This window comes from Oryza glaberrima, chromosome 5 (assembly GCF_000147395.1).
Source record: "Oryza glaberrima chromosome 5, OglaRS2, whole genome shotgun sequence".
Lineage (NCBI taxonomy): Eukaryota > Viridiplantae > Streptophyta > Magnoliopsida > Poales > Poaceae > Oryza > Oryza glaberrima.
This window is the reverse complement of record NC_068330.1, coordinates 18,464,430-18,487,197: the sequence shown is the minus strand read 5'-3', so window position 1 is coordinate 18,487,197 and position 22,768 is coordinate 18,464,430. Positions and strand designations below refer to the sequence as shown.

Genomic DNA, 22,768 nt, shown 5'->3' with positions numbered 1-22,768 from the left:
GATTAACTAAGTATTAGTCTAAAAGAACTTGAAAATAGAGTAGTATGATTTTTTAAAGCAACTTTCATATTAAGAATTTTTTAAAAAAAACACACCGTTTAACAGTTTGAAAAGCGAAAACACACGTGCAAAAAAAGGAACTGTGAGGTAGCAAAGGGGAAAAACACAGCATAAGTAGGCAGATCTGTTATTTGACAATTGGTGACCAGGCTCTGTTTGGCAAGACTGCAACTCAAGAACTTTTGCAGAAAATAGAGTTTATTATGAATAAAGAAATCCAATAATCTGATTTTACACGAAAGTAAAGAACAGTGATGATCTTAATCTGGAGCTCCATAAAAACTCGAGTTAGAGCGGTGCCAAACAGCGGTGCATAACACAGTATACGACAATCCCAACAGTTATTACTGCTTCAACCAGTAGAAGACATGCATAGATGAGATTTACTCATAAATCCACTCAAATTATGTGATCTAGTCTTGAGTTTCTGGCAGCGTATCTATGAACGCATTACACAGCAAGTCATGGAGTTCTCTTACAAACGAGCTGCTGCATAACAACATTCAGATGAACTAAAATGAACGATCGTGGGGGCAAATCAAACTTGACGCCATTCCAGCCTGCGTATATTAATACAAGGAAAACAGCCTGCAGTAGGCATAGCTCAGCGTTTCAAATTAATCCCCCAACAAGCGACAAGCTGAAACAACAGCAAAAGATTATCTTCACCTATTTCCTTTCGCTTGTATCCCCCCATGGCAAAGAAAAGTTGATGGCCCAGAAGAACATAAAAGAGTCTGGCAGGCAACAATAAGCTAATCAGCAACTGAATAGCTAAAGCCAGTGCTGTGATATATCTTTGATGTTACTAGGAACGGAGCATTTTAACTTTGGGCATGGACTTCTTCATCTGACGAGCCCTTTCTTTTTCCTCTTTCTTGCGGAGTGCCTCGGCGCTCAATTTGGCCTCTGCCTCTTCCATAAGTTTTTTCTTCTCAGCCTTCTTCCTTTGAAGGGCTTCCTGCCTTAGACCCTGTTGCTCCCTGAAAGCCTCCTGGGCAGCTTTTGTTCTTGCAGCTTCAGTTTTGGAACGAGCCTGCAATTACCATGAATAAGAAGAATTAGACACTGTAACCGAAAAATGGTTGTGGCCTAAAACAAAGATAGAGGAGATACTCACATGGTTGCTGAGCTTGTAACGCCCCACCAAATCAATGTAGTATGGCACGAGAGCAACTAATCTTGTCATCTCAGCCATGTTGCTTGCATCTGGCAGTACAAACTTGAAAGAAAGGACTTTCTTGTAAGAGCCTGCCAGTTGATCTGAAAAATGAAGTGAGATGAACCATTTCCCAAATTTCTCAAAAGCTTTGTCACCAAGGACCTGCAGAGAAACAGGTTGTAAAACATTATATATGTATGCCACTGTATAGCATTGCTCAGTCTTACTAAAGACATGCGGATCATATTGAGCCAGCCCATAACAAAATTCTGAGCAAAGCTATGTCAATCCTTAATTACTAAACCTTCCATCTAATTTTCTTTATCATAGCATTAAGACAGGCTACTTCAGTCGTTAAAAAAAATATAGATGGCGACTTTGGTAGAACTCTAGCAGTCAAAAATTCAAGGTACTCCCTAAGTTCTTCACTATCCAAATGTGCAAAACATCAACAGCTAGGAACAGTACCCCGACTTTCCCAAGACAAATATGGCATGTTCAATATCAACACTGCCTTATGCAAAAGCCTGATGATATTATTAAATTACAAACATAATGAAATGATAATACAAGCCATCATCACATTACTTGATCCACAGTTACTGTTCTGGGAAAATCTTGGTACAAGAATAGTTATGAACATAATAGAATCCAATTGGTGCCAATTCACCCAAAAAGTAAGAAACTCAGATCAATTCACAATTTAATTCCTTTACACTTCATCCATATTGAAGTTAGTGATTAATGATATAATTGAAGGGAGTGAGATGTTTCTCGAATGTCGAATATTGCACCTTTCTCACTTCCAAATTATTCGATGATAATTTGTAATATATACCGTTTCGTTTTAGAAGGCACTTACCTATATTACTTTCATAAAAGAATCAACATCAACAGGACACCTCACTATATCATCTGTACAATCTTACCAGAAGAACCATTTACCCAGTACCACCGAAGCTAAAAACAGCAATTCTAAAAATAAGTAAGCAGGTTAAATCATCACCTGGTCCAGCACGGCTTCAGTAATCATATCCCCAGCAACCTCCTTTGACTCGGCCACTACCGCAAGCTCATCCGCAACCCATCTCCTCCCAGTGGGTGCCGAGATCAGAACCCCGGCAAATTTCTGCAGATCCCTCTCCTCCTTCTGCATCGTCTTGGCCGCCTTCTTCCTCGCCACGGCCAACATGACGTGGTCCATGGCTTCCTCGTTCATCACCACCTCGAACGTGATGGTGTCCTTCCTGGGGAACACCAGCTCCACCAGTTTGGACAGCAGGTCGTGCCGCGCGCGCATCTCCATGGTGGCGAGCATCCCCTGGCAGTACCGCCTCCCGCTCGCGTAGAACTTGAACACGTCCTGCCCTTCCTTCATCAGGAGCGGCGTGTCCTTGCCGTCGCCGGTGCCGAGGAGGCTGAAGTTCTTGTCGAAGATGGAGTCCCTGGTGGCGAACCTGGTGGCCCAGGCGAGCGCGATCGCCTCGTTCTGCCGCTTCCCGGTGAAGTAGTTGAGCAGGAAGCAGATCAGGAAGCTGACGCACGCGATCTCGACGGTGTACGCGCGGAGCAGCTCCGCGGGCCGCCGGGGCGGTGCCGGCGCCGCCTCGGCCGCGGCATCGGCCGCGGGATCTGACGGGGCGGCTTCCGCCGGCGTGGAGGATTCGTCGGAGGAGGCCGCTTCCGGGACAGGGATGCCCTCGAACTCGTCCTCGTCCCAGAGATCGAGCGTCGGGGTGGGGTTCGGCGGGGTCAGCGTCGGGTTGGGATCGGGGTTAGGGTTTGGAGCGGAGGTGGTGGTGGTGGTGGTGGTGACGGGAGGGGAAGGAGTTGAAGTGGAGAGGGAGATGCGCGGCGGCGGCGGGAGCTCGACGTCGAGCCCCTCGTCGTCTTCATCGTCTGCCGAGGCCGCGTCGGCGTGGGCGGAGTGGAGGTCGTCGGAGCCAAAGCCCTCGAAGTGGGCGGCGAGGGTGAGGGAGAAGGACAGCGCGAGCAGGAGGAGGACTAGCGCCGCGCGTGGCGGCCGGATCGAGCTCGCCGTCGCCATGGACGGGGAGGTTTGGACTCTGGAAGTGGGGATAATTCTCCTGTTCTTTTTTTTTTTTCTTTTTCGGGTGGACGCGTAGGGAAGACGAAGGAGATGTTTGCTACTACAGCGGCGGCCGGCTGCGATTTGCGAAAGGTGAGAGATAAAGGTAGGCACTCGATTTGGGCGCTGAAGGCTTGTAGCGGGAGGTGGAGTAGTTGATCGTTGGACTTGGATCTGATCGATCTGTGGTTTCTCGAAATTTAATGACACTTCGCTACTAAGTGCACTTCGAATGGTAGGATCGAAAAAAATAAAGGTATAAAAAACACATAATTCTGATAAAAAATAAATGTAAATCAGAGTTTTATAAAACACAGAAAAAACACAGGAATTGCCGTTTGAGTGAACCACATAAAAAACATAGAAATCGGATGAGAAAGATAGACTCGAAGAAAATTTTCTAAGAGGTTGTAGCTCTTGCTAAGATTCCTCCAAAATCCATATGCAATGAGCCATTCCATAGGAATTTCATAGAATTTGGAAACTTTCTTGAATCAAATGATCACACAGAAAAAATTCCTATAGGATTTGAATCCTATGAAATTCCTACATAAAATTCTTTGAATCAAATGGCCCTAAATAAATTGTGTGAATTCCAGCATGCAATTGGCAATTGCAGTTTTATGGTGCAGATCAAATTCTCAATGAGAAAAAATGAGTGAATTCCATAAAATTACTGTTTACTATAGTTAAAGTTAAAGAAAATATAAAGTTCGACATCTAACACATAAATCTAGAATCTACACCCTCCGTTCAAAAAACCAATTTATATGGATGAACATAATGCTTGCGCAGATTCATTCCTATAAGTTATTTTTTTTATACGAAAATAGGTACTACAGCTCACATAATCACACTGTTATCAATTATTTTTTGTATTCTCAACATTTACAAGTTTAAAAGTTACATTCCAATCACTTAAAGTATTTTCGCAGGCATCCCTCTCTCACTCAATCTCTCATTTCCTCTCTCGCCCTGCACCTCACTACAGTCGCATGTTTCACCCTTGTTCTCTAAACTGTTTAGGCCGAATAGGGGGGACGACATTTAACACCCCCCCACCCCTCTGCTTCAACAAGCTTAGTAATAAGTTCACTCTAGATCCCTCAGTTTGTCGCCTAGTCTGATTTTCATCCTTAGTCCAGAAAACCAGATACAACGCATCCATCAACTCACAAAACCGTGCAGAAGAGGTCCCTCAGCAGTATTATGCTCAGTTTTGGCTGACATGGCACCTATGTGGCTCCCTTTGACTAGATCCTCATCCCATGTGGCATTGACGTGGCGCTTACGTGTGTTAACGACCAAATTTGGCAAATCATAGATCGGATTCGAAGTTAAAATCGAAGAGGATTTGGAGAGAGTTTGCTTTTCAAAAGCAAAGTGTGTGTTTTTTGCATCAACAACGTGTCAATTGGATCCCAAAAAATAATAAAAACTATAGGACCCACATGTCAACCACACACAAAAAAGTTTAAAAAGGTGAGGCCCATGTAGTCCCACATGTCATCCTCCCTCTTCCCTCACCCCCCTCTCTCTCTTTCTCCCCTACACTGCAAAAGGCAAGCGGCGGCGCAAAGTAGTGGGCGGAGCAAAGGGGCAGCGAATGGAAGTGGAGTGGTGGGCGGAGCGATGGCGGGCGGCAGGGTGGAAGCGGAGCAACGGCGGGTGGAAGTGGAGCGGCGGAGGGCGGTGGGCAGAGTGACGGCAGGCGCCAAGCGGAGCAGAGGGGCGGTGGGTGGAAGCGGAGCGTTGGCGGGGCGGTGGGCGGAGCGACGGCGGGTGCCAGGCACCGAGTGGAACATAGGGGCAGTGGGCAGCGTCGGGTGAAGCGGTCATTCTCAACATCGAAGCTGCCATCTCCGCCCCTCCACCGCCGCCGCCGCCCCCTCCCCCCCTCCCCCCCCCCAAAAAAAAAAAAACCCGACCCTTCCCCGTCCACCAGGGCTTGCCCGCAGGCACTGCTAGCATTGACCCTGCTGCCCTCGCCGCCTTCCCCACCCGCGCCTTCTCCTCCTCCGTCGCCACTACTGGTGGTAGCCGCGTCGCCCCGATGCGGCTCGGCCTCCTCCTTCGGCTCATTGGCTCCCTCACCTCCATCCTTTTCTCCGCCGCCGGAACGCCGCAGCTCCCTCCTTGCTGCCTCGCAGGCCACTTCCGCCGCTGCTGCCTTGCGTCGCCATTGACCCCCATTGGGACCCATAGGGGATAGAGAGAGGGGTGAGGTGGAGGTAGTACGACCCACTTACATATTTTTATTTTGTTTGACTAATATATGGGCCTCACATCTTTTGTTGTAATTTTTTATTTTCCAATTTTATTTTTTCCGGATCAAACTGCCACATAAGTGCCACGTCAACGCCACGTAGGACGAAGACTTAGTCAAAAGATGCCACGTATCCACGTCAGTCAAAACCGAGGTCAATACCACATAGGAACCTCGTTTGCACTGGTTTTGTAAGTTGGGGGATGCAATGTACCGGTTTTTCGAACTGAGGATGAAAATCAGACTGGGCGACAAATTGAGGGACCTAAGGTGAACGTATTCCACAAGCAGCTTATTACCGCGTTCACTTCCGTTGCTAGCTGGGCCAGGCCCGATGGATTAGGCCTCTGTCTTTGTTAGTGCATTCTTGGGCCCTGCTACGCATGAGCACGCGACAGTTTACTTCTGCGCCGTCGTTTAAGTTGTGGTTAGTTTGGCTTAACACTGTCAGGCGTTTGGTAGATCGGTGGCTGACGACGCCGACCCGTGTTTTGGCTGCACCTACTCTTCTAGTGCCTCGTCTGCACCCAGATTTGCTGCCATATATTGGTCACATGCAGCGAAGTGCCAAAGCTACAATGCACCCGTGTGATCGAGAGTAGCTAGCGTACGTACGAGCAATCTTCCCTTGTAAGCCGTGCCAGTCATGATTTCTCTTGCTGAATAGCTGACACGCACGCACACGCACAAAATGGTTTTCGTGCATCGTTGCTAGTAATCGCGCTACTATACCCCAAGCTTTTCCCAACCATGCATAGCAAGGCAAAACTGAAAAGGTTGCTACGCAATTTAATCATAAAAGCAAATACTTCATTATATTACTTATTTGCTCGTACACGGTCGATCGATCGATCGATCACGACACGCCACATATATATGCACACACATCATACATATTCCAAGTAGCAAATACGCGATATAGCAAAGCTAGCATGCATATGCAAGCTACATGCATGCAGGCACGAAGTAGGTAGCACATCTAGCTAGCTAGGATCATCACAAGGTTGCCGCCATGTATCATCACCGGTCGGTTGGATAGCAAAGCGGCGGCGCGGTGATCGAGCGGTGATATATTGGTCGAGATGATCAAGGGCACTTGTGGCGGCCGTTGTGGGTGGTCATGTTGGCGTAGCAGGGGCAGACGTTCTCGTTGCCGGAGGTGCCCGGCGGCACGCAGCCGCAGCGCTGGCAGCAGGTGCCGCACGCCCTCAGGCACATCTTCGGCCGCCCCGACTTGCTGCACCGGTACCCGCACTTCGCCCCGCAATCTACACCAGATTACATACATTTGCATGCAACTCATCAGTTCATCACACTCACACAGATCAGAAAAAAAGGGAAAAGAAAAACTGAACTAGATCACGCATTGCTTACCGATGGCGTAAGCTTGTCCATGTGGAGCAGTAGTCTGAAGACCAAACAAGAAATAAACAGGATCGGATCAGTAACTGAAATATATACAATTCAGGAAACCGTTTCGTTTAGGTTAAAAGATCAGTTTGAAATATCTGATTAATTACCTCGACGAGGAGCAGGATGGCGACGAGCGAGATGCACAAGAGCGACTTGGCCATACTGGCCATGATGATCAAACGACTGAACCTGAACGAGCCGAATTCAACTGAATTTGCAAGGTGAAATTAAAGTACTGGTTCTGTTTGCGAGGTGGAGGTGATGAACAAAAGACGCCGGCCGGTAGCCCAATTTATAGGGCGAGAGGTCGGATGGGGCTGCCAGATCTATCACACGGTGTATCCCAGGAGGCACGCATACGCAGCAGCAGCACGCAGCACAGCAAGCTCTGCGTGCGCCCCCCTTCCCTGGTGGTTCCGTGTTGGGCTCTCCACGTCGCCACACCTTGCATGCATCAGTCGCTTCTGTGATCAGATCAGCGTGCAAACAATTTTAATTATGTCTTCGATGAGAAATCAGCGGCTGGTTATATTAGTGATTAGTTTTCTGACGAGCACTAAGCTTGCATGCGTGCTGTAATCTACACGCTCCCCGCTGCTGAACGGAGAAGAGTGAGTTCACTTTTTGGCCAAAGATATACCCCATCAACGCGATGGACTCCACTAAACCTGAAAATATGTGTCATGTGGTTTCACCATTTCAGCAAGTTTACCTTTGGTTTTAAGCATGCCAAACACCTGAACTTTTGTTACAGGTGTTGTTCTGCCCATCTTTTCTGGGTGTTATACACTTGTACTGTTAACATCACTAGCTGCCGTCAAAAGATTTAATAATCTCGGCCAAATCAATTCAGGAAGTAAGTACAAGCTCGCAAAGGGAAGGGCAGTACGTAGCCACTAGCCAGTAGGAGGAGAGTCTACTTAGAGCCTGAGGAGTGAGGCCCAAATAATTCCTAGCCGGACTTGCTATCGGAATATGGGCCTCATGCGCATATAGTACGTTGGAATTCATTTAGCTCCCTTAACTTGACAGCAAGTTCGGTCTTCTCCCCTCAATTGTTAAAACCAGTGCAAATAAGATCCCAAGACGGTTTGAATGACGGTTTTGATTGTCGTGGTATCTACGTGGCTAATTCGACTTGATCCTCGTCCTACGTGGCAGTGACATGGCACTAGAAGCAAAAAATAAAATAAAAATATGGGGCCCACATGTCAGTCAGACAAAAGATATCATCAACCGGCTACCGCTGCCGATGACCATCGCAATGAGGGAAATCATTGTCGGCATCCCAACGACGAGATCCACTTGAGGCCCAACGAATCCACTCTCCCTAGGGCCGGCCACTGCTCCAGCCGCCACCGCCACTAATGCATGAGGAGAGCGTCGACTGGTTGAGGATTCACTCGTGGCTGACATGTGGGGGCCCGCGTGGGTCTCACGCTAACTCAAACAGTTGATATGTGGGTCCCACATGGTCGCCACTGTTTATTATTTTTTTTTGTTGTAATTGATATGTGGGCTCCATGGGTTTAAATTTTTTTCCGAGATCAAACTGTCACGTAAGCGCCATATCAATATCATGTGAGATGAAGAACTAGTCAAAGTAGCCACGTAGGTGCCAAGTCAGCCAAACCCGGTAATAATACTGTTGAGGGATCTCATTTGCACTGGTTTTGTAAGTTGGGAGACTTGTTGTATCTGGTTTTTGGTTCAAGGTTGAAAATCGGACTTGGTGTCAAGTTAAGAGACCAAAAAATTAACTTATCTATACTATCTATATAGTTGATGCCTACTAACTTCTAAAGATCAATATGCAAGTGTGCCACATCATCACTCACTATTAATTATTATCTAAAGTATTTTAAATCACATACATACAAGTGTGCCACATCATCATCCACTAACAATTATTATCTAAAGTAGTTTAAATATAATGCAAACATGACAAATCATTTATAATTTTGTTATTTTTTAGAACTCAATATGCAAGCAATGTTAAATCATTATCTCCAGATCATTTTCACATTATTTAAACATATACATTATTTTCCATTCTATGCCATCGACAAAGCGCGGGTTCTACAATATGCCATTGACAATGCTCGGTTCTACAATATACCATTGAACGACTCATTTTCTTCCTTATATGCCATCGGTGTTAGTCAGTCGTTAGTCATACACCGTTAAGGGAGAAAAATGACAATTTTACCCCTAAGATAAAATTGAGATTTTGCACAATGTCATGACTCATTAAATAATCTTGGAGGATAAAAAGACAAGTGATTTCTATTTTTCATCAATGAGAAGAATTAGTGGATCGTGACCAATGAAATCTATGAGTACGCATGATACCCTAGGGGTAAAATGGACATTTTCTTCCTCTTAACGGAATTTGACTAGCTGTTGACTAGCGGTGATGGTATGTAAGGAAGAAAAATAGTTGTTCAATGGTATATTATAGAACTGAGCTTTGTCAGTGGTATATTGTAGAATCCGTGCTTTGTCTACGGCATAGAATGGATTATCTCTTTTTATAATGTATAACATGCATTTTATCTACATATTTTACAACAAAGTGCGGGGTATCAACTAGTTCCTACTATGTTCGTGGACCGGACCTAGCCATCTGGCCATGCCTTGAAAAGACATGTCTAGCCCTTTCACAATGCAAGTACGTGGCGTGTTACCTGGTCTACGTGGAGGAAAAAGCGAGTGGGCCCCATAGCTATGATTGGTTTTCGCATCTCTAGAGGAACGAGAGCCTGGCGCCTTGCTCTGCAAAAAGGCCGGTGCAGCCTTGGTGGTGAGCGTGGCCGTGGTCCTCCAAAGCCGGTGAAGCTGCTCAGCCGTCGGGGTTGCCGTCGCCAAGGGTGCCACAAGCAGATCAACCGTGCGCCACTGCCGCTCGAAACGAGGGCGCTCCAGACCGCCATCGCCGCCTCATCGGTTTGAAGTGCTGTCATGAAGGGAGAGGAGGGGCGCCGACCGGGGGAGCTCGTGAAGCTGGTGGAGTCGCCACCGGGGCCCGCCATGACTGTGCCACCGCCGCCGCCGATGACCACGCCTCCCTCCCGTTAGCCCGTCAACGACGCCACCGCCCGCCACGATCGCACCTCCCTCCTGTCATCCCGTCGACGACGCCACAACCGCTCGCCATGACTGCTCATGGTTGTCCTCCTCCTCGCTTTGAGAGGCGGCCTCGGTGGCGGATCTCTACATCGCCAGTTGCAGATCTCGAGTGGCGGTGGCGTCGTCCTAAGTCCCCGTGCTCCACTCCACTTCGCCGACCTCGGTGTCGCCCGGGAGCTCGTCGCCATGCTGCTGGGTAGCTCCCCAACCACCACCCTTCTCCGCCTCGAAACGGAGGCCCTAGTGAGCTCTTGCGCCGCTCCGATCCGCGCCGTCGAGGCTCCGCTCGGCGCTTCCTGGAGACGAGCATGAGGACACCGTCGCCGCTCCACTCTAGATCCGCGCTGCCGCTCCAGATCCGTGGCGCCGTCATCGCCCCTCCGCCGCTCGAAGCTGGGACGAGCCCGAGGATGTCGCCTCCTCTCTGCTGGGCGCCGGTAAATGGGGGAAGTGGGAGAGAGAATGCGAGGAAAGTGGGAGAGAGAAGCGCCGGTAAAAGGGAAAGGTAGCAGTAGTTGGGTTGGGGTGGTTGGCTTGGGGATCCCGTGAAAGTAACTTGCACTATGAGATGAGTGGATTCTATATGCATTTGTTCTACGTGACATCTAAGGTAACTCGAATTAGAGACTTGCATTGGTTAGATCGAAGCCGAGGGAACCCCGGCCTTGTCCGAGGATGTACACCGCAGTAGGACTGGAGTATCGTACGTCCTCTCAAAAGGAAAGGTACAACGTAGTACTGCTACTGTAGATTAGTGTGCACATACAGCCCAACTGACCTTCCTCTCGGTACAAAAACGTTCAAAACGAGAATAATCTGCCCGTCTGGCGTCTGCTCATTTTGACCAAAATTCGTGGTGGAGAACCGAGGCACCCAAGATGCGTACCGCAGCTGACGCTGACAGCGTACTGCCAGAGCTCGCGAGTCCTAAGCACGCAACGTCGCCAACACCAGCCAGCCAATGAGCCATGTCCGGCGCCCGCCAACACTAGCCATGCATGCATGTCCGGCGACCCACGGCCCCGTCACCGGCCACCGGGCCAACTGGCCGCTTTGCTTCACGCACCCGTGCGTATAACGGGCCGTTTTGGACATTAATTTTGACAATTTGACCCTTTGCAAAAACTAATTTTACAAATGAACCGCTGCCAAAACTTATTTTAAAAGTGACCCTTCTGTTCAGCGCCAAATCGTGTAGCGCTGAATTTAGACACCTCAACGCCAAATAGCACGGCGCTGAATATACGTTGGCACGCTGACTCAGCCTTCCATCCACGGTAGCACGGCATTCAGCGCCAGGTGACGTGGCGCTGAGGTGTCTAAGTTCAGCGCCACACCATTTGGCGTTGAAAAAAAGGGTTACTTTTGAAATAGGCGGCGGTTCATTTGTAAAATTAGTTTTTTAAAGAGTCAAATTGTCAAAATTAATGTGTTTTAGATTAGTGCTAAAAACTTGCCCTACCAACATTTTGGTAGTTTGAATAGTGTATTGGTGGTTTTGGTTAGAAGCCAAATCATTGGCAATGCCAATGTCCAATTTGATATTTTCTATATTCCACTCAAAGCTTAGTTTTTAAATTGGCCTTAAACCAAATACAACTCTACCCTACCAAAATATTGGTTGTGCCAATACCAGTATTTTGGTAGGGTATTGAACCAAACAAACCTAACATGCGCGACGCGTGACGAGTGCGACCCCTCGTTCCATAGTACTAGTAGTGAGAACTATTCCGTCTTGTTTAGCGCAATTTCAAATATCAGATCCACGATAGAATAGTGATTTAAAATTTTATTTAAAATAAACGCAAAATAATTATCCAAATATTATCAACATAATCGTATTCACATATCAACATAATCGTGTCCGACTCTATCCGATATGGCGCGGCGCGGCGCGGATCTTTATTTCTAATGCTGGCTGCTTCTGCCAGCAGTGATTGGTCCACGTGTCCTCTTTCACATGGCACATAAATCCGAAGAGCACAAAGAAAAAAAAAAGAACTGAACAGTTGTGCGTCTAGGAGTACGAAGGAAGTACAGGGTTGTGGCAGGCCAGTCCTCCTATGCCGATGAAAGGCTATTCTGGAAGGATCGATTAGGCAAAAGCAGCGAATGCCTATGTCAATAGAGCTCACATGCTCTACATATGTATAAGTACTGAGGTAGTACATTAGTATTACAAAAAAAATGTTGAATGCATATACAACTACTCAGTTTCATACATATCAGCATCTTTGAAAAATTGAGTTAGCATATCTCAAAATGAAAAAAAAATATTTTACTTCTCCGAACTAATTCGATGAATACTATTAAAAAATCTATTTTTTTCCTCATCTTACCTCCTAAACTGATAAAAATGGTTCACTTTACTCTTTAATAATATTTTGTAGTTTTCTTACTTTAAGCTGAAATTTGTTGGAGTCATACATTAGAATATTATCAAAGTTCAAAAATATTTTTCAAAATGTGGTTGTTTGCTTGAACTTAAAATTTTGATGTTTAAATCAGTCCTATGTACTTTCAACCTACATAAACGGTGGGAAAAAAATTAAAAAGAAATGTTGAGACTTATGTCGCAAATGCAACTACGTTCTACCAAATTAGAGTGCAAAATATGACTTACATAGAGAGATAAAAAAACAAGAGAAATAGCATTAGGAGAGTAAAGTGAAACATTTTCAATAGTTCGGGTTGTAAAATAAGAAAAAAACAATTTAGTATGTTAACTACTCCGGTGAAATAGTTCGGGAATTAAAATTAACTTCTTTTTCTTCTAAAATCAGCGAAATCACCACATGCAACTCATCATCAACGTATATGTCACCCATCACTAATTAGCCATCAATACAAACACCTATACAATGTTTATGATTTAAACCCAATTTAGTATTGTTATGTCATCAAAACAAATGATGAACATTGTGGCTCCTAACAAAACAAAAATCTGAAACACTTTTTTTAAAAAAAACAACACCAATTTTATCATTAGTAAATAATTTAATTATAATTTTAGAAAAACAATGGAATAATTAATAGTATGGATTGAAAAAAAGAGAAAATTTGACGATTTTCTCAACAATATGACCTGTTATGTTAAACTTAAACTCAAAAAATTCCATTCCTACGATTTTTTATGAGTTTCAAGGAAATTAAATTGATTTCTATATTTTTTTATGAACAATGTGCTAATTAATAACACAAAAATAATATAAATGGGATATAAATCGAGCGCGCCAACTGGCGCGCTTATTTTCTGTTGAGATCCATTCCCGGCCGATTCTCATGCTGCTTTGCTTATTTTAGCCGCCGCCAAGCCAAGGTGTGAGTGAGTAGGCATTGACTGCGAAAGTTTCGGCCGAGCTGCGGCTAGTTGTGTGCGTGAGAGAGAGATAGAGAGAGAAAGCGAGCTGCCCATATATATAGAGTGTCAAAGCCGGCCGGCGACGATGCCTTCCGGCTCCGACTCCGGCTCCTACGACCCGCTGCTCGCACTGGACGACGGCATGGCGGACGGGGATGTGGCCGCCGCCGCCGCCGCCCCCGTGGACCACCGCGGCCGCCCCGCCCTCCGCGGCGCCACCGGCGGCTGGAGGTCGGCGCTCTTCATCATAGGCAAGTAGTGCGCTCGATTGGCAGGCCAGAACTGAGAATCATCGATGCGTACGAGTTGTGTGGTGGTGAATTTGACATGGATTATTGGGGGATCTGCAGCGGTGGAGATCGCGGAGCGGTTCGCGTTCTACGGGGTGTCGGCGAACCTGATCACCTACCTGACGGGCTCGCTCGGGGAAGGGAACGCGGCGGCGGCGGCGGCCATCAACGCCTGGAACGGCGTCTCCCAGCTGCTGCCGCTGCTCGGCGGCGCCCTCGCCGACTCCTGGCTCGGCCGCTACCGCACCATTCTCCTCGCCTCGCTGCTCTACATCCTGGTAAATTAATACCACCAAAACGCCATTGTTTTTTTTCTCTTCTTTTCTCTCGTCTGTTTCTCTCCTAGATATAGAAAAAAAAAGAGAGAAAAAAAATTCCCGTTTGTTCGGCATGGGCGAGAGATCTCAGGAGTGCGCTAGCGCGGGGCCCACGTGTCAGCAGCACACCGGAGAGCTCTGAAAGCTATCCATGGCTTGGAATTGGTTCTTGGCTCGTGACTCGCGTGAGCATGTTTCTTCCATGAAGATATTTGTTAAGCCAGTAGCAGCTGTAGCACTGAGAGTTATTAGGAGCCAGATCGCAAAAATTATTCGAGTGGTTGGTGAGGTCTCGTCGGGGATCGACTAACCTACTCGTTTGATCGTGGAACACGACGAAGAGGGTCCCTTTCTATGACGAAGGCAAATCAAGCCATCAACTTTGATTTTTCTAGAGGGAAATGATCGATGATTCTATCCCAGGAGAGAGAGCACATCACTGATGAGTTTCTGGGCAAATACGGTTACGCACGCCCTGCACATTAAATTCGCAATAATACCAAAATTTCTACTTTCAATGTAAAAAAAACCAATCTAGCAGCCTCATCTTTTTACATATCCTTATGCTTATAGTAGCATACCCGTGCTAAAGCTACGGTAACATTTGGTAATGCACGTAGTCACGTTATATATATATATATATATATATATATATATATATATATATATATATATATATATATATATATGTAACAAATAATACATAATCATATTCGCAAATAAGTCGCGACCGAAATCGTTCATCAAAAATTTCGAAACATCTAGGAAACAACAAAATACAAAAAGTAATTATGCTAGCAAACAACTAAAAAGCAAAAATGCTTAGAGATGTTATATTAATTGATCCACTTCTTTTCTCCGACTCCGACCGCCTTACATGATGAGCACATGATATTTTGGCTGCTTGATACAATCTCTATAGCACATGCTGGCTGCAACGGAGGAAGTATTATTTTCATTTGGATGTATACAAATAAAACTCATTACAATTTGCAGCTGAGGTGAATCAAAAATACCATAGCTTGGCCTTAGAAAGAGAGAAAATCAGAATATTCTAGACCAAAAGCTTTCTAAATCAGCATACCTGATATTATTACTATATGAAAATAATAATCCATGACCATCGACAATTATATATAATCACTTCAATATACAATATATGTCCACACAAAAAGAAACAGTGGAGTTATTTTTATAGATATTCATATAATCTTCTTAGTTTTGACAAGTATAATTCAAGACCAGAATCTGGATAATTTTTCACACGATTTCCATGATCCGCATCAGAAAAACAAATAATCCTTACCCGAAAATCCTAGGCAACTTGGTAGTCCTACCAAAACCGATCCTTGTAAGTTGCAACCTGAAATTTATCGGATCTGAAAAATAAGAATGCTAATATTAGCCATAAAACAACATTTCCAATATGGCCCATGAAAATATATACAACGTTTGATGTAATTTGGTAGAAAAGCACTTGGTAAATTACCATCATTTTCTTGATTTACCATTGTCACAGTTGCCCAAAGGAATTTTACTGAAAACACCTTAGCAAACAAATGGTGTATGTAGAGCTTGGCAAACATCTTGGCAGATTCACATCTTCCAAAATTCGAACAGTGTATTCATATTTCTCATTCTAGTTGAGAATGCCAAAAAAATCTGGCGTTCTCTCTCATGCTCCTCCCTCTCAAAGAAACATGTATTCACAGACAGCACAACGCCACACTGCCCTGACATGTTTTCCAGTACAGAATCCTCAGTAGACAAACTACCAACAATCTGGCACAGGAATTGGCAATCTGGGAAGCTTGAGGTTACAAACAAAAGAATAAAAAATAATATTTCAGTCGATATAACACTCCATATACTGCAAACTCAAATTGTTGAAGAATCGTTGATTTGTTTCTTACCCAACAAAATATGAAGGCGATGGATCGACGGCAACCTGATGTCAGGGTGACGGAGACCCCAGCAAGCCAGCACCCTTGACCACATAGGAGAGATTCCCTACACTATTGACTGCATTTACACCAGAAAGGCTATATATATGATTTTATGATTGCAATTTTTTTTTCTGTTACCACACATACAAATTTTCATCATATATTTTCGCTAAACAAAAATGATATATGAGCAAAAGACGACGCTATAATTGGAAACATATCTACAGAAACTCTCCAATTGGAAACAATAAAATTGGGGAAATTTGACCTGATCTCAATGGAGACTAGCAGCACAACAGGGGAGCACAAAGATCGTTAGAGCTGCCACACAGATCGGTCGCCGGGGAGCGCCATGCTACTGTTCAAGCCGCCACTTGCCAACGAGGAGCACAATTGCCGATGGAAGATGGAGCAATGGCGCTGTGATGTTGCCGAAGATCCGCTGCAGTCCACGTCATGCCGGCGAGGCGCCTTTCGCTCCAGCCACTGCGCCACCTCGGACAGAAATGCCGCGCTGCGCGTCGATTTCAACGGAGATCACCGCGCCACCGCTTCACCATCGTCGAGGACTCACAGTAGGCGGCGACAGGGGAGAGATGAGGGCGGCGATGGAGACCACGGCGAGCCGGCGCCCTTGACCACGGAGGATTGAAGGCGGCCGCAGCAGGGGAGAGATGAGAACGGGTATGGAGATTGCGGCGAGCGGCGCGAGCGGGCGCCCTTGACGACGAAGGATCTAAGGCGGCGGCACGTGGCAGGCGGCGATTAGGGCGGCGGTGTGGTTAGGGGCGGAGAGGAGACGTGGATCTGGGAGAGCGAGAGAGAGAGTGGGGCGTGCGCGATTCAGGAGGTGGGAGGTGGAATCGGCGATTCCGGGAGGGGGGAGGTTGGATCGATCTCGATCGTTCGATTTTACATGGACGATCTGAACCGTTGAGTGATGAATGTAAGAGTGTAAGAGTGAAAGATGAGTAAAATGAGTTGGTGAATTATAGGGTAGATAAGTCAAAATTTGAATCATTTGCTTTTAGATCACTAAAAACATGTATATAAAAATTTTATTCATAAATCATTTCTTGTTTGCAATTATGTCATTTGGCTTTTTTCCTCAATAAGCCAAACAATGACCCTGTAGATTTGGATGGGACATCACCTAGTACTTTGTTGTACTCGGGCTATTTATATTCATCGTTTACATGATAGCATCTGGTAAGGTGTACACTGGCCCGTCGCGCCATTTGTGTCCCTCAACTAATGAATTGTTCACTTCACATCCCTCATCACCGATTAGGATTCCACATCAGCCAAAATTGCCCACAAACCACTAAGAGAGTCTATTTGCACTGGTTTCATCAGTTGAAACCCGTTATATCTGTTATTATGGTTCTAAGGATGTGATTTAAACTCAACCTCAAGATAAGGGATACAAAGTGAACTTATTCCTGTTTAATTACAGATGAAGTTGTGGGCCGATATGTGCATAAGTTGGGCCTTCAATTCTTTTGCATTCCTCGATAAAATTATAAAGGCGAAATTTGCTGTAGGACACCTAAAAAATGTGTAATTAGCTGTGGGACATCGCAAAAACGTGAATTGCCTAAGGACACTCTAAAGGTGTGGTAATTTGTTGTAGGACACTGCACGCATTAAAATATAATATCCACCTAATTGATGAGAGAGAAACCACATCAAATGACCATTTTGCCCTTATCTTTATCTTGCTTCTTCCGACGTTTCTAAAAAGAACAAAAACCAAATCACATCAGTGGGGTGTACCACTGTGACCTTGAGCTTGAGAACCTGCTGCTTAACTAGGCTGAGAACCTCCGACTTCGGGCTCAGCACAGTCTGCTACCATGCGCGCCCCGACGAGCTCCTCCACACCGCTTGTGGCACGCCGACGTACATTGTCCCCGAGGTGCTCGCCGGGTGGCTACGATAGCACCAAGGCCGACCTCTAGTCCTGTAGCATCATCCTCTATTGCTCGCCGGCACACTACTGTTCCAAGACGAGAACCTGGTGTGCATCTATCACAAGATGCGGCAGGGTGACTTCAGCTGCCCGACGTGGTTGACAACGGACGCACGGAAGCTCATCAAGATGTTGTTCGACCTCAACCCAGACACCTGCATCACCTTCACCGGCCTCCACAAGATGCAGTGGTTCCGGAAGATGGCACATGTTCTGTGACCCATCTCACCAAGCTCGCGCAGGAGCTAGTGGACATGCTTGGCAATGTCGACAACGACAAGGATGAATTGCGCAAGGTGCTGAACGCCTTCCACCTGATGTCCCTTGACTTGTCGCCGTTGCTCGTGCGTACGACCCTGCCGTGTCACAAGGGCGAGCCACGGCGCGCATGGGTGGCATGTGATTCACGACGCGCGAGCCGGCGAGCGGCGAAGTCACGCGATTGGAGGCGCTCGCGATGGGCAACACCATGCCCGTGCACGTAACGATGAGCAGCGTGTTCAGGGTGTGCCTCAAGTGTGAGGAGCCATGGGGCGGCTCGCCGGTGCATTTTATTTGGTTTGGTGTTTATTCTTTTCGGAAGCATCGGAAGAACAGCAGGAAGAGGGGAAGAAGATAAGGGCAAAACGGTCATTTGATGTGGTTTCTCTCTCATCAATTAGGTGGATATTATATTTTAATACGTCTAGTGTCCTGCAGCAAATTACCACACTTTTGAAGTGTCCTTGGGCAAATTCACGTTTTTGCAATGTCTCATAGCTAATTACATATTTTTTAAGTGTACTGTAGCAAATTTTGCCAATTATAAAATGCTTTACTATTGTTCCCTTTCCAACTTCGCCGCCATCTGCGCGCGCGTATGGCAACGTACTACATCACTGATCACTCAGCGCGATACTGCGTGCAGGGCTTGGCCATGTTAGCTTTCTCGACCTTTATCTCCACCGGCGGCAACCAATGCAGCAGCGCCGCCGTCGCCGGCGGCAAGACCTGCCCACCGTCGACTCTGCGGGTGGCGTTCTTCTACATCTCCCTCTACATGGTGGCCGTCGCGCAGGGCGGCCACAAGCCGTGCGTGCAGGCGTTCGGCGCCGACCAGTTCGACCCGAGCGACCCCGAGGAGTCGGTCTCCAGGAGCTCCTTCTTCAACTGGTGGTACTTCGGCATGTGCGGCGGCACCGCCGTCACGCTGGTGTTCCTCAGCTACGTCCAGGACAACATCGGCTGGGGCCTCGGCTTCGGCATCCCCTGCGTCGTCATGGCGTGCGCCCTCGCCGTGTTCCTGCTCGGCACCAGGACGTACCGCTACTACGTCTCCGGCAGCAAGAAGGGCGTGGTCGCTCGCGCCGGCGAGGCACTCGCGGCGTGGCGAAACAGGGCGAAGTCGATCCCCCTTCTTCCGCCGGCTTCGCAGGAGTGCCATCCAACGGCGACATCGGCGCCGGAGTTCAGGTAAACCAGTAATGCTCGCTGCAATGCGTCTTCACGCATCTGGTAATCTTGCACATATGGTGTTCGATAACATGATTTTTTTTGTCTGCAATTTTGTAGCACGGGAGTAGAGGAGGACGAACAGGTGGTGGGCAAGGCGGGCCTCGTGGAGCAAGCGAAGGGCATCGTCCGGCTGTTCCCGATCTGGGCGACGTGCCTGATCTACGCCGTGGCGTTAGCGCAGTCGTCGACGTTCTTCACGAAGCAGGCGGGGACGCTGGACCGGCGCATCGGCGACCATATACAGGTCCCACCGGCGGCGCTGCAGAGCTTCATCAGCATCACCATCGTGGCCATCATCCCGGTCTACGACCGCGTCATCGTGCCGGTGGCGCGCCGCTACACGGGCGTCCCCTCGGGCATCACCATGCTGCAGCGGATCGGCGCCGGGATGGTGCTGTCCCTGGTGTCCATGGTGATCGCGGCGCTCGTCGAGACCCGCCGGCTGCGGGCGGCGCGGGACGCCGGGCTCGTCGACAAGGCGGGCGTCCCCGTGCCGATGAGCCTGTGGTGGATGGTGCCGCAGTACGTGCTGTTCGGCGCGGCGGACGTGTTCACCATGGTGGGGCTCCAGGAGTTCTTCTACGACCAGGTGCCCGACAAGCTGCGCAGCCTCGGGCTGGCGCTCTACCTCAGCATCTTCGGCGTCGGCAGCTTCATCAGCAGCGCGCTCGTGTCCGGGATCGACCGGGCGACGGCGGCGAGGGGCGGCAGCTGGTTCTCCAACAACCTCAACCGCGCCCACCTCGACTACTTCTACTGGCTGATCGCCGCGCTCAGCGCGCTCGAGCTGCTCGCCTACGGCTACTTCGCCGTCACGTTCAAGTACAAGAACAAGAACAAGGGAGCTCTCCTCGCAACTTCTACGTCCTGTTGATGATGCACACAAATTGTGCTTTAGGTATGTACATGAATCAGCTGGGTACATATCTACATATTTAAACTTTGGGGAGATGTTCTTAATTATGTTATTAGTGTTTTCCGAATATCAGCCTTTGATCTATCACAGTAAAGATGAACATATTGTTTTTTTTATGGGAGGGGAATGTGGTTTTATTTTCGCGAGCTTTTGAATGGGAATGGGGCCGTACCACTTCGAAAATCCTCCACGTCGGGCGCCGGCGCGGCTGCAAAAAATCGGGCGCCGGGCGCCAGCCCTGGCGCCTCCCACCGCGCGCGCGCCCCGCCCCGCCACCTGTCCTCTGCCGCCCTCGTCACGTGTCCCTACATATACTCTGTTACAACAAATTACCCATATATTTTCGAAACTCTCAATTAAAGGAATTCGTTTCATTTTTTTTTCCACAAAAAATATTTCACCTAGTGTACTTATAATGTTTTACTATGTATAGATCTAATGTTACAGTGAATTGAAACATTCTTTTACAACAAATCACCCACATATTTTAGAAACCCTCTATTAAGGGAATTCGTTTTATTTTTTGTTCCACAAAAAATATTTCACCTAATGTATTTATAATGTTTCACTACGTATAGCTCAAAATGTTACAGTGAACTGAAACATTTTTTCGCTATTTGCTGAAATATTGTTTTTATATAAAGTGAAATAACGCCCAATTTTTTGAGAAACTGTTGTTTCATACGTTGTAGCAAAATGTTTCACGAGGTGATCTGGTTGTGTTTCAACTTTTTAAATGATTGAAACATTTTTGATCTACTAGTGAAATAATTACTATCTACTTAGTGGAACAATTTCTATATACTTGACGGAACAGCGTGCAACATTTAAAAATAATTCAATAATAAGCTAAATTTTTTTCATCGGATTATATTAATGTGTGGTCTTGTTTTAAAGATTTAATTGCAACGAGTTTAGTGGTGCAATCGGATCGTGAATTGGATAAGTAATTTGAGAGAAAAAGTAGTTTAAAGTTTATTTAAAAAACTTGACACATGCATGGCTGCACGTTCTGTGCATGCAGTGACTAAAAATAATATCTCTGTGCATGCGTGTAGTAGTTTTGGGGCCTGTGATTTTTTTTCTCCCGGATCGGATGGCTGGGACGGCCGGACGGCCGCCCGATTTTTTGTCTCCCCGGATCGGGCGCCCGATCTCTAGTGCCCTCCGTACCACTTCGTCGGTCAGATTGCATTTTTTTTTCCTTTACTAGCAATTAGCAGAGTGGCCCGCATAAATCAGGTGGCTAGCATCGTTTTATTTTTTTTTATAATACTCTGCATAAAACGTGTGGCTAGCATCGTTTTATTTTTTTCTAGTATAATAGCTTAAATATTTTCACGTTTTATGATTAAAATATATTAAAACTAGCAACATAACTTTAAATTATGTACTAACTTAACCAAACTAACCAATCACGAACTAACTAATGCGTGATATTCATATTGTATTGTATATATGTGACAGTTATTAATTATTTTTAAATTTTGAATTTTAGATATTTCTAAAATATACTTTTTATGGATTCTAGATTAAAACTAGCTAGGTGGCCTGCGCTATTGTACGGCTAGCACCCATACAAAATTATCTTTTTTTACATATGATTTTATTAAATAACTATCTTATGTTAGAACTTTAAAAGACCGACTTTATCATTCCCGTGTTTTTAATAGTCATGCCAATCACTACGTCTTATTTCGTTTTCATCGCTTTATTTGCTTTCTCGATCTACCATTGTTTTCATTCATCCTCGTTGGAACCTTTACTGTTGGTGATATGGGCCCGGGGGTATCAGGTTTAGAGGGAGGAGGCTGCCCCCCGATGCCACGTGGCCCTCCCCCAAGGGGAGTCAGGCTCGAGGTGGGGTGGCGGCCACTCCTTCCCCAGAGACTAGTCGGAGGAGGCTGCCCCCCGATGCCACGTGGCCCTCCCCCGAGGGGAGTCAGGCCCGAGGTAGGGCAACGGCCACTCCTTCCCAGAGACTGGATGGAGGAGGCTGTCCTCCAATGCCACGTGGCCCTCCCCCGAGGGGGGTCGGGCCTGAGGTAGGGCGGCGACCACTCCCTGGCCGAGACTAGAGGGAGAAGGCCGCCCCAGGCGCCACGTGGCTCCCCCCGAGGGGGGATCGGGCCCGAGGTCGGGCGGCGGCCGCCCCCTCCCATGACCAGGGGTCAGGCTCCCCCGACCCCCTCTCTAGGTCACCACGTACGGTGGGTTAGGTGTCCGTCTCCAGGTGCCCACCTACCCGTATTTATGGCGTCCCGAGCAGTCGTGCCACGCCGCGTTTAATGCGGTGTGCAGTGCACTCAACCGGTCTGTGACCGGTCGAATGACTGATGGGACCCTAGATGTC

The 22,768-nt window shown here is 47.0% G+C and overlaps 3 protein-coding genes and 1 long non-coding RNA gene across 4 annotated transcripts; 1 reads left to right on the top strand and 3 right to left on the bottom strand.

The window, feature by feature from the left end:
- Positions 1 to 384: 384 nt before the first annotated feature.
- On the bottom strand, positions 385 to 3,454 carry LOC127774036 (uncharacterized protein At5g49945-like). The gene is made up of 3 exons (XM_052300306.1): positions 2,229 to 3,454; positions 1,181 to 1,384; positions 385 to 1,096 (listed from the first exon to the last, which is right to left on the bottom strand). Exons 1-3 carry the CDS (start codon positions 3,267 to 3,269, stop codon positions 869 to 871), a joined length of 1,473 nt encoding a protein of 490 aa, XP_052156266.1. The 5' UTR covers positions 3,270 to 3,454; the 3' UTR covers positions 385 to 868.
- A 2,911-nt stretch (positions 3,455 to 6,365) lies between these two features.
- On the bottom strand, positions 6,366 to 7,271 carry LOC127773675 (gibberellin-regulated protein 2-like). The gene is made up of 3 exons (XM_052299814.1): positions 7,098 to 7,271; positions 6,952 to 6,985; positions 6,366 to 6,845 (listed from the first exon to the last, which is right to left on the bottom strand). Exons 1-3 carry the CDS (start codon positions 7,158 to 7,160, stop codon positions 6,664 to 6,666), a joined length of 279 nt encoding a protein of 92 aa, XP_052155774.1. The 5' UTR covers positions 7,161 to 7,271; the 3' UTR covers positions 6,366 to 6,663.
- A 6,100-nt stretch (positions 7,272 to 13,371) lies between these two features.
- Positions 13,372 to 20,556, top strand: LOC127773671 (protein NRT1/ PTR FAMILY 5.10-like). The gene is made up of 4 exons (XM_052299810.1): positions 13,372 to 13,731; positions 13,831 to 14,048; positions 18,913 to 19,457; positions 19,557 to 20,556. Exons 1-4 carry the CDS (start codon positions 13,566 to 13,568, stop codon positions 20,371 to 20,373), a joined length of 1,746 nt encoding a protein of 581 aa, XP_052155770.1. The 5' UTR covers positions 13,372 to 13,565; the 3' UTR covers positions 20,374 to 20,556.
- On the bottom strand, positions 14,810 to 15,924 carry LOC127773679 (uncharacterized). The gene is made up of 3 exons (XR_008017613.1): positions 15,577 to 15,924; positions 15,394 to 15,466; positions 14,810 to 15,019 (listed from the first exon to the last, which is right to left on the bottom strand). It is a non-coding gene; the product is annotated as an uncharacterized LOC127773679 (long non-coding RNA).
- Positions 20,557 to 22,768: the final 2,212 nt, after the last annotated feature.

Excerpts from the sequence above, each read along its gene's own strand:
- LOC127774036 (XM_052300306.1), bottom strand. The coding sequence starts at position 3,269 with ATGGCGACGGCGAGCTCGATCCGGCCGCCACGCGCGGCGCTAGTCCTC. Across the intron at positions 1,385-2,228 it reads CTGAAGCCGTGCTGGACCAG|GTCCTTGGTGACAAAGCTTT; the intron begins GTGATGATTTAA and ends GTTTCTCTGCAG. Across the intron at positions 1,097-1,180 it reads GTTACAAGCTCAGCAACCAT|GCTCGTTCCAAAACTGAAGC; the intron begins GTGAGTATCTCC and ends TGGTAATTGCAG.
- LOC127773675 (XM_052299814.1), bottom strand. The coding sequence starts at position 7,160 with ATGGCCAGTATGGCCAAGTCGCTCTTGTGCATCTCGCTCGTCGCCATC. Across the intron at positions 6,986-7,097 it reads CCATCCTGCTCCTCGTCGAG|ACTACTGCTCCACATGGACA; the intron begins GTAATTAATCAG and ends TTTGGTCTTCAG. Across the intron at positions 6,846-6,951 it reads TGGACAAGCTTACGCCATCG|ATTGCGGGGCGAAGTGCGGG; the intron begins GTAAGCAATGCG and ends AATCTGGTGTAG.
- LOC127773671 (XM_052299810.1), top strand. The coding sequence starts at position 13,566 with ATGCCTTCCGGCTCCGACTCCGGCTCCTACGACCCGCTGCTCGCACTG. Across the intron at positions 13,732-13,830 it reads GTCGGCGCTCTTCATCATAG|CGGTGGAGATCGCGGAGCGG; the intron begins GCAAGTAGTGCG and ends GGGGATCTGCAG. Across the intron at positions 14,049-18,912 it reads CCTCGCTGCTCTACATCCTG|GGCTTGGCCATGTTAGCTTT; the intron begins GTAAATTAATAC and ends TACTGCGTGCAG.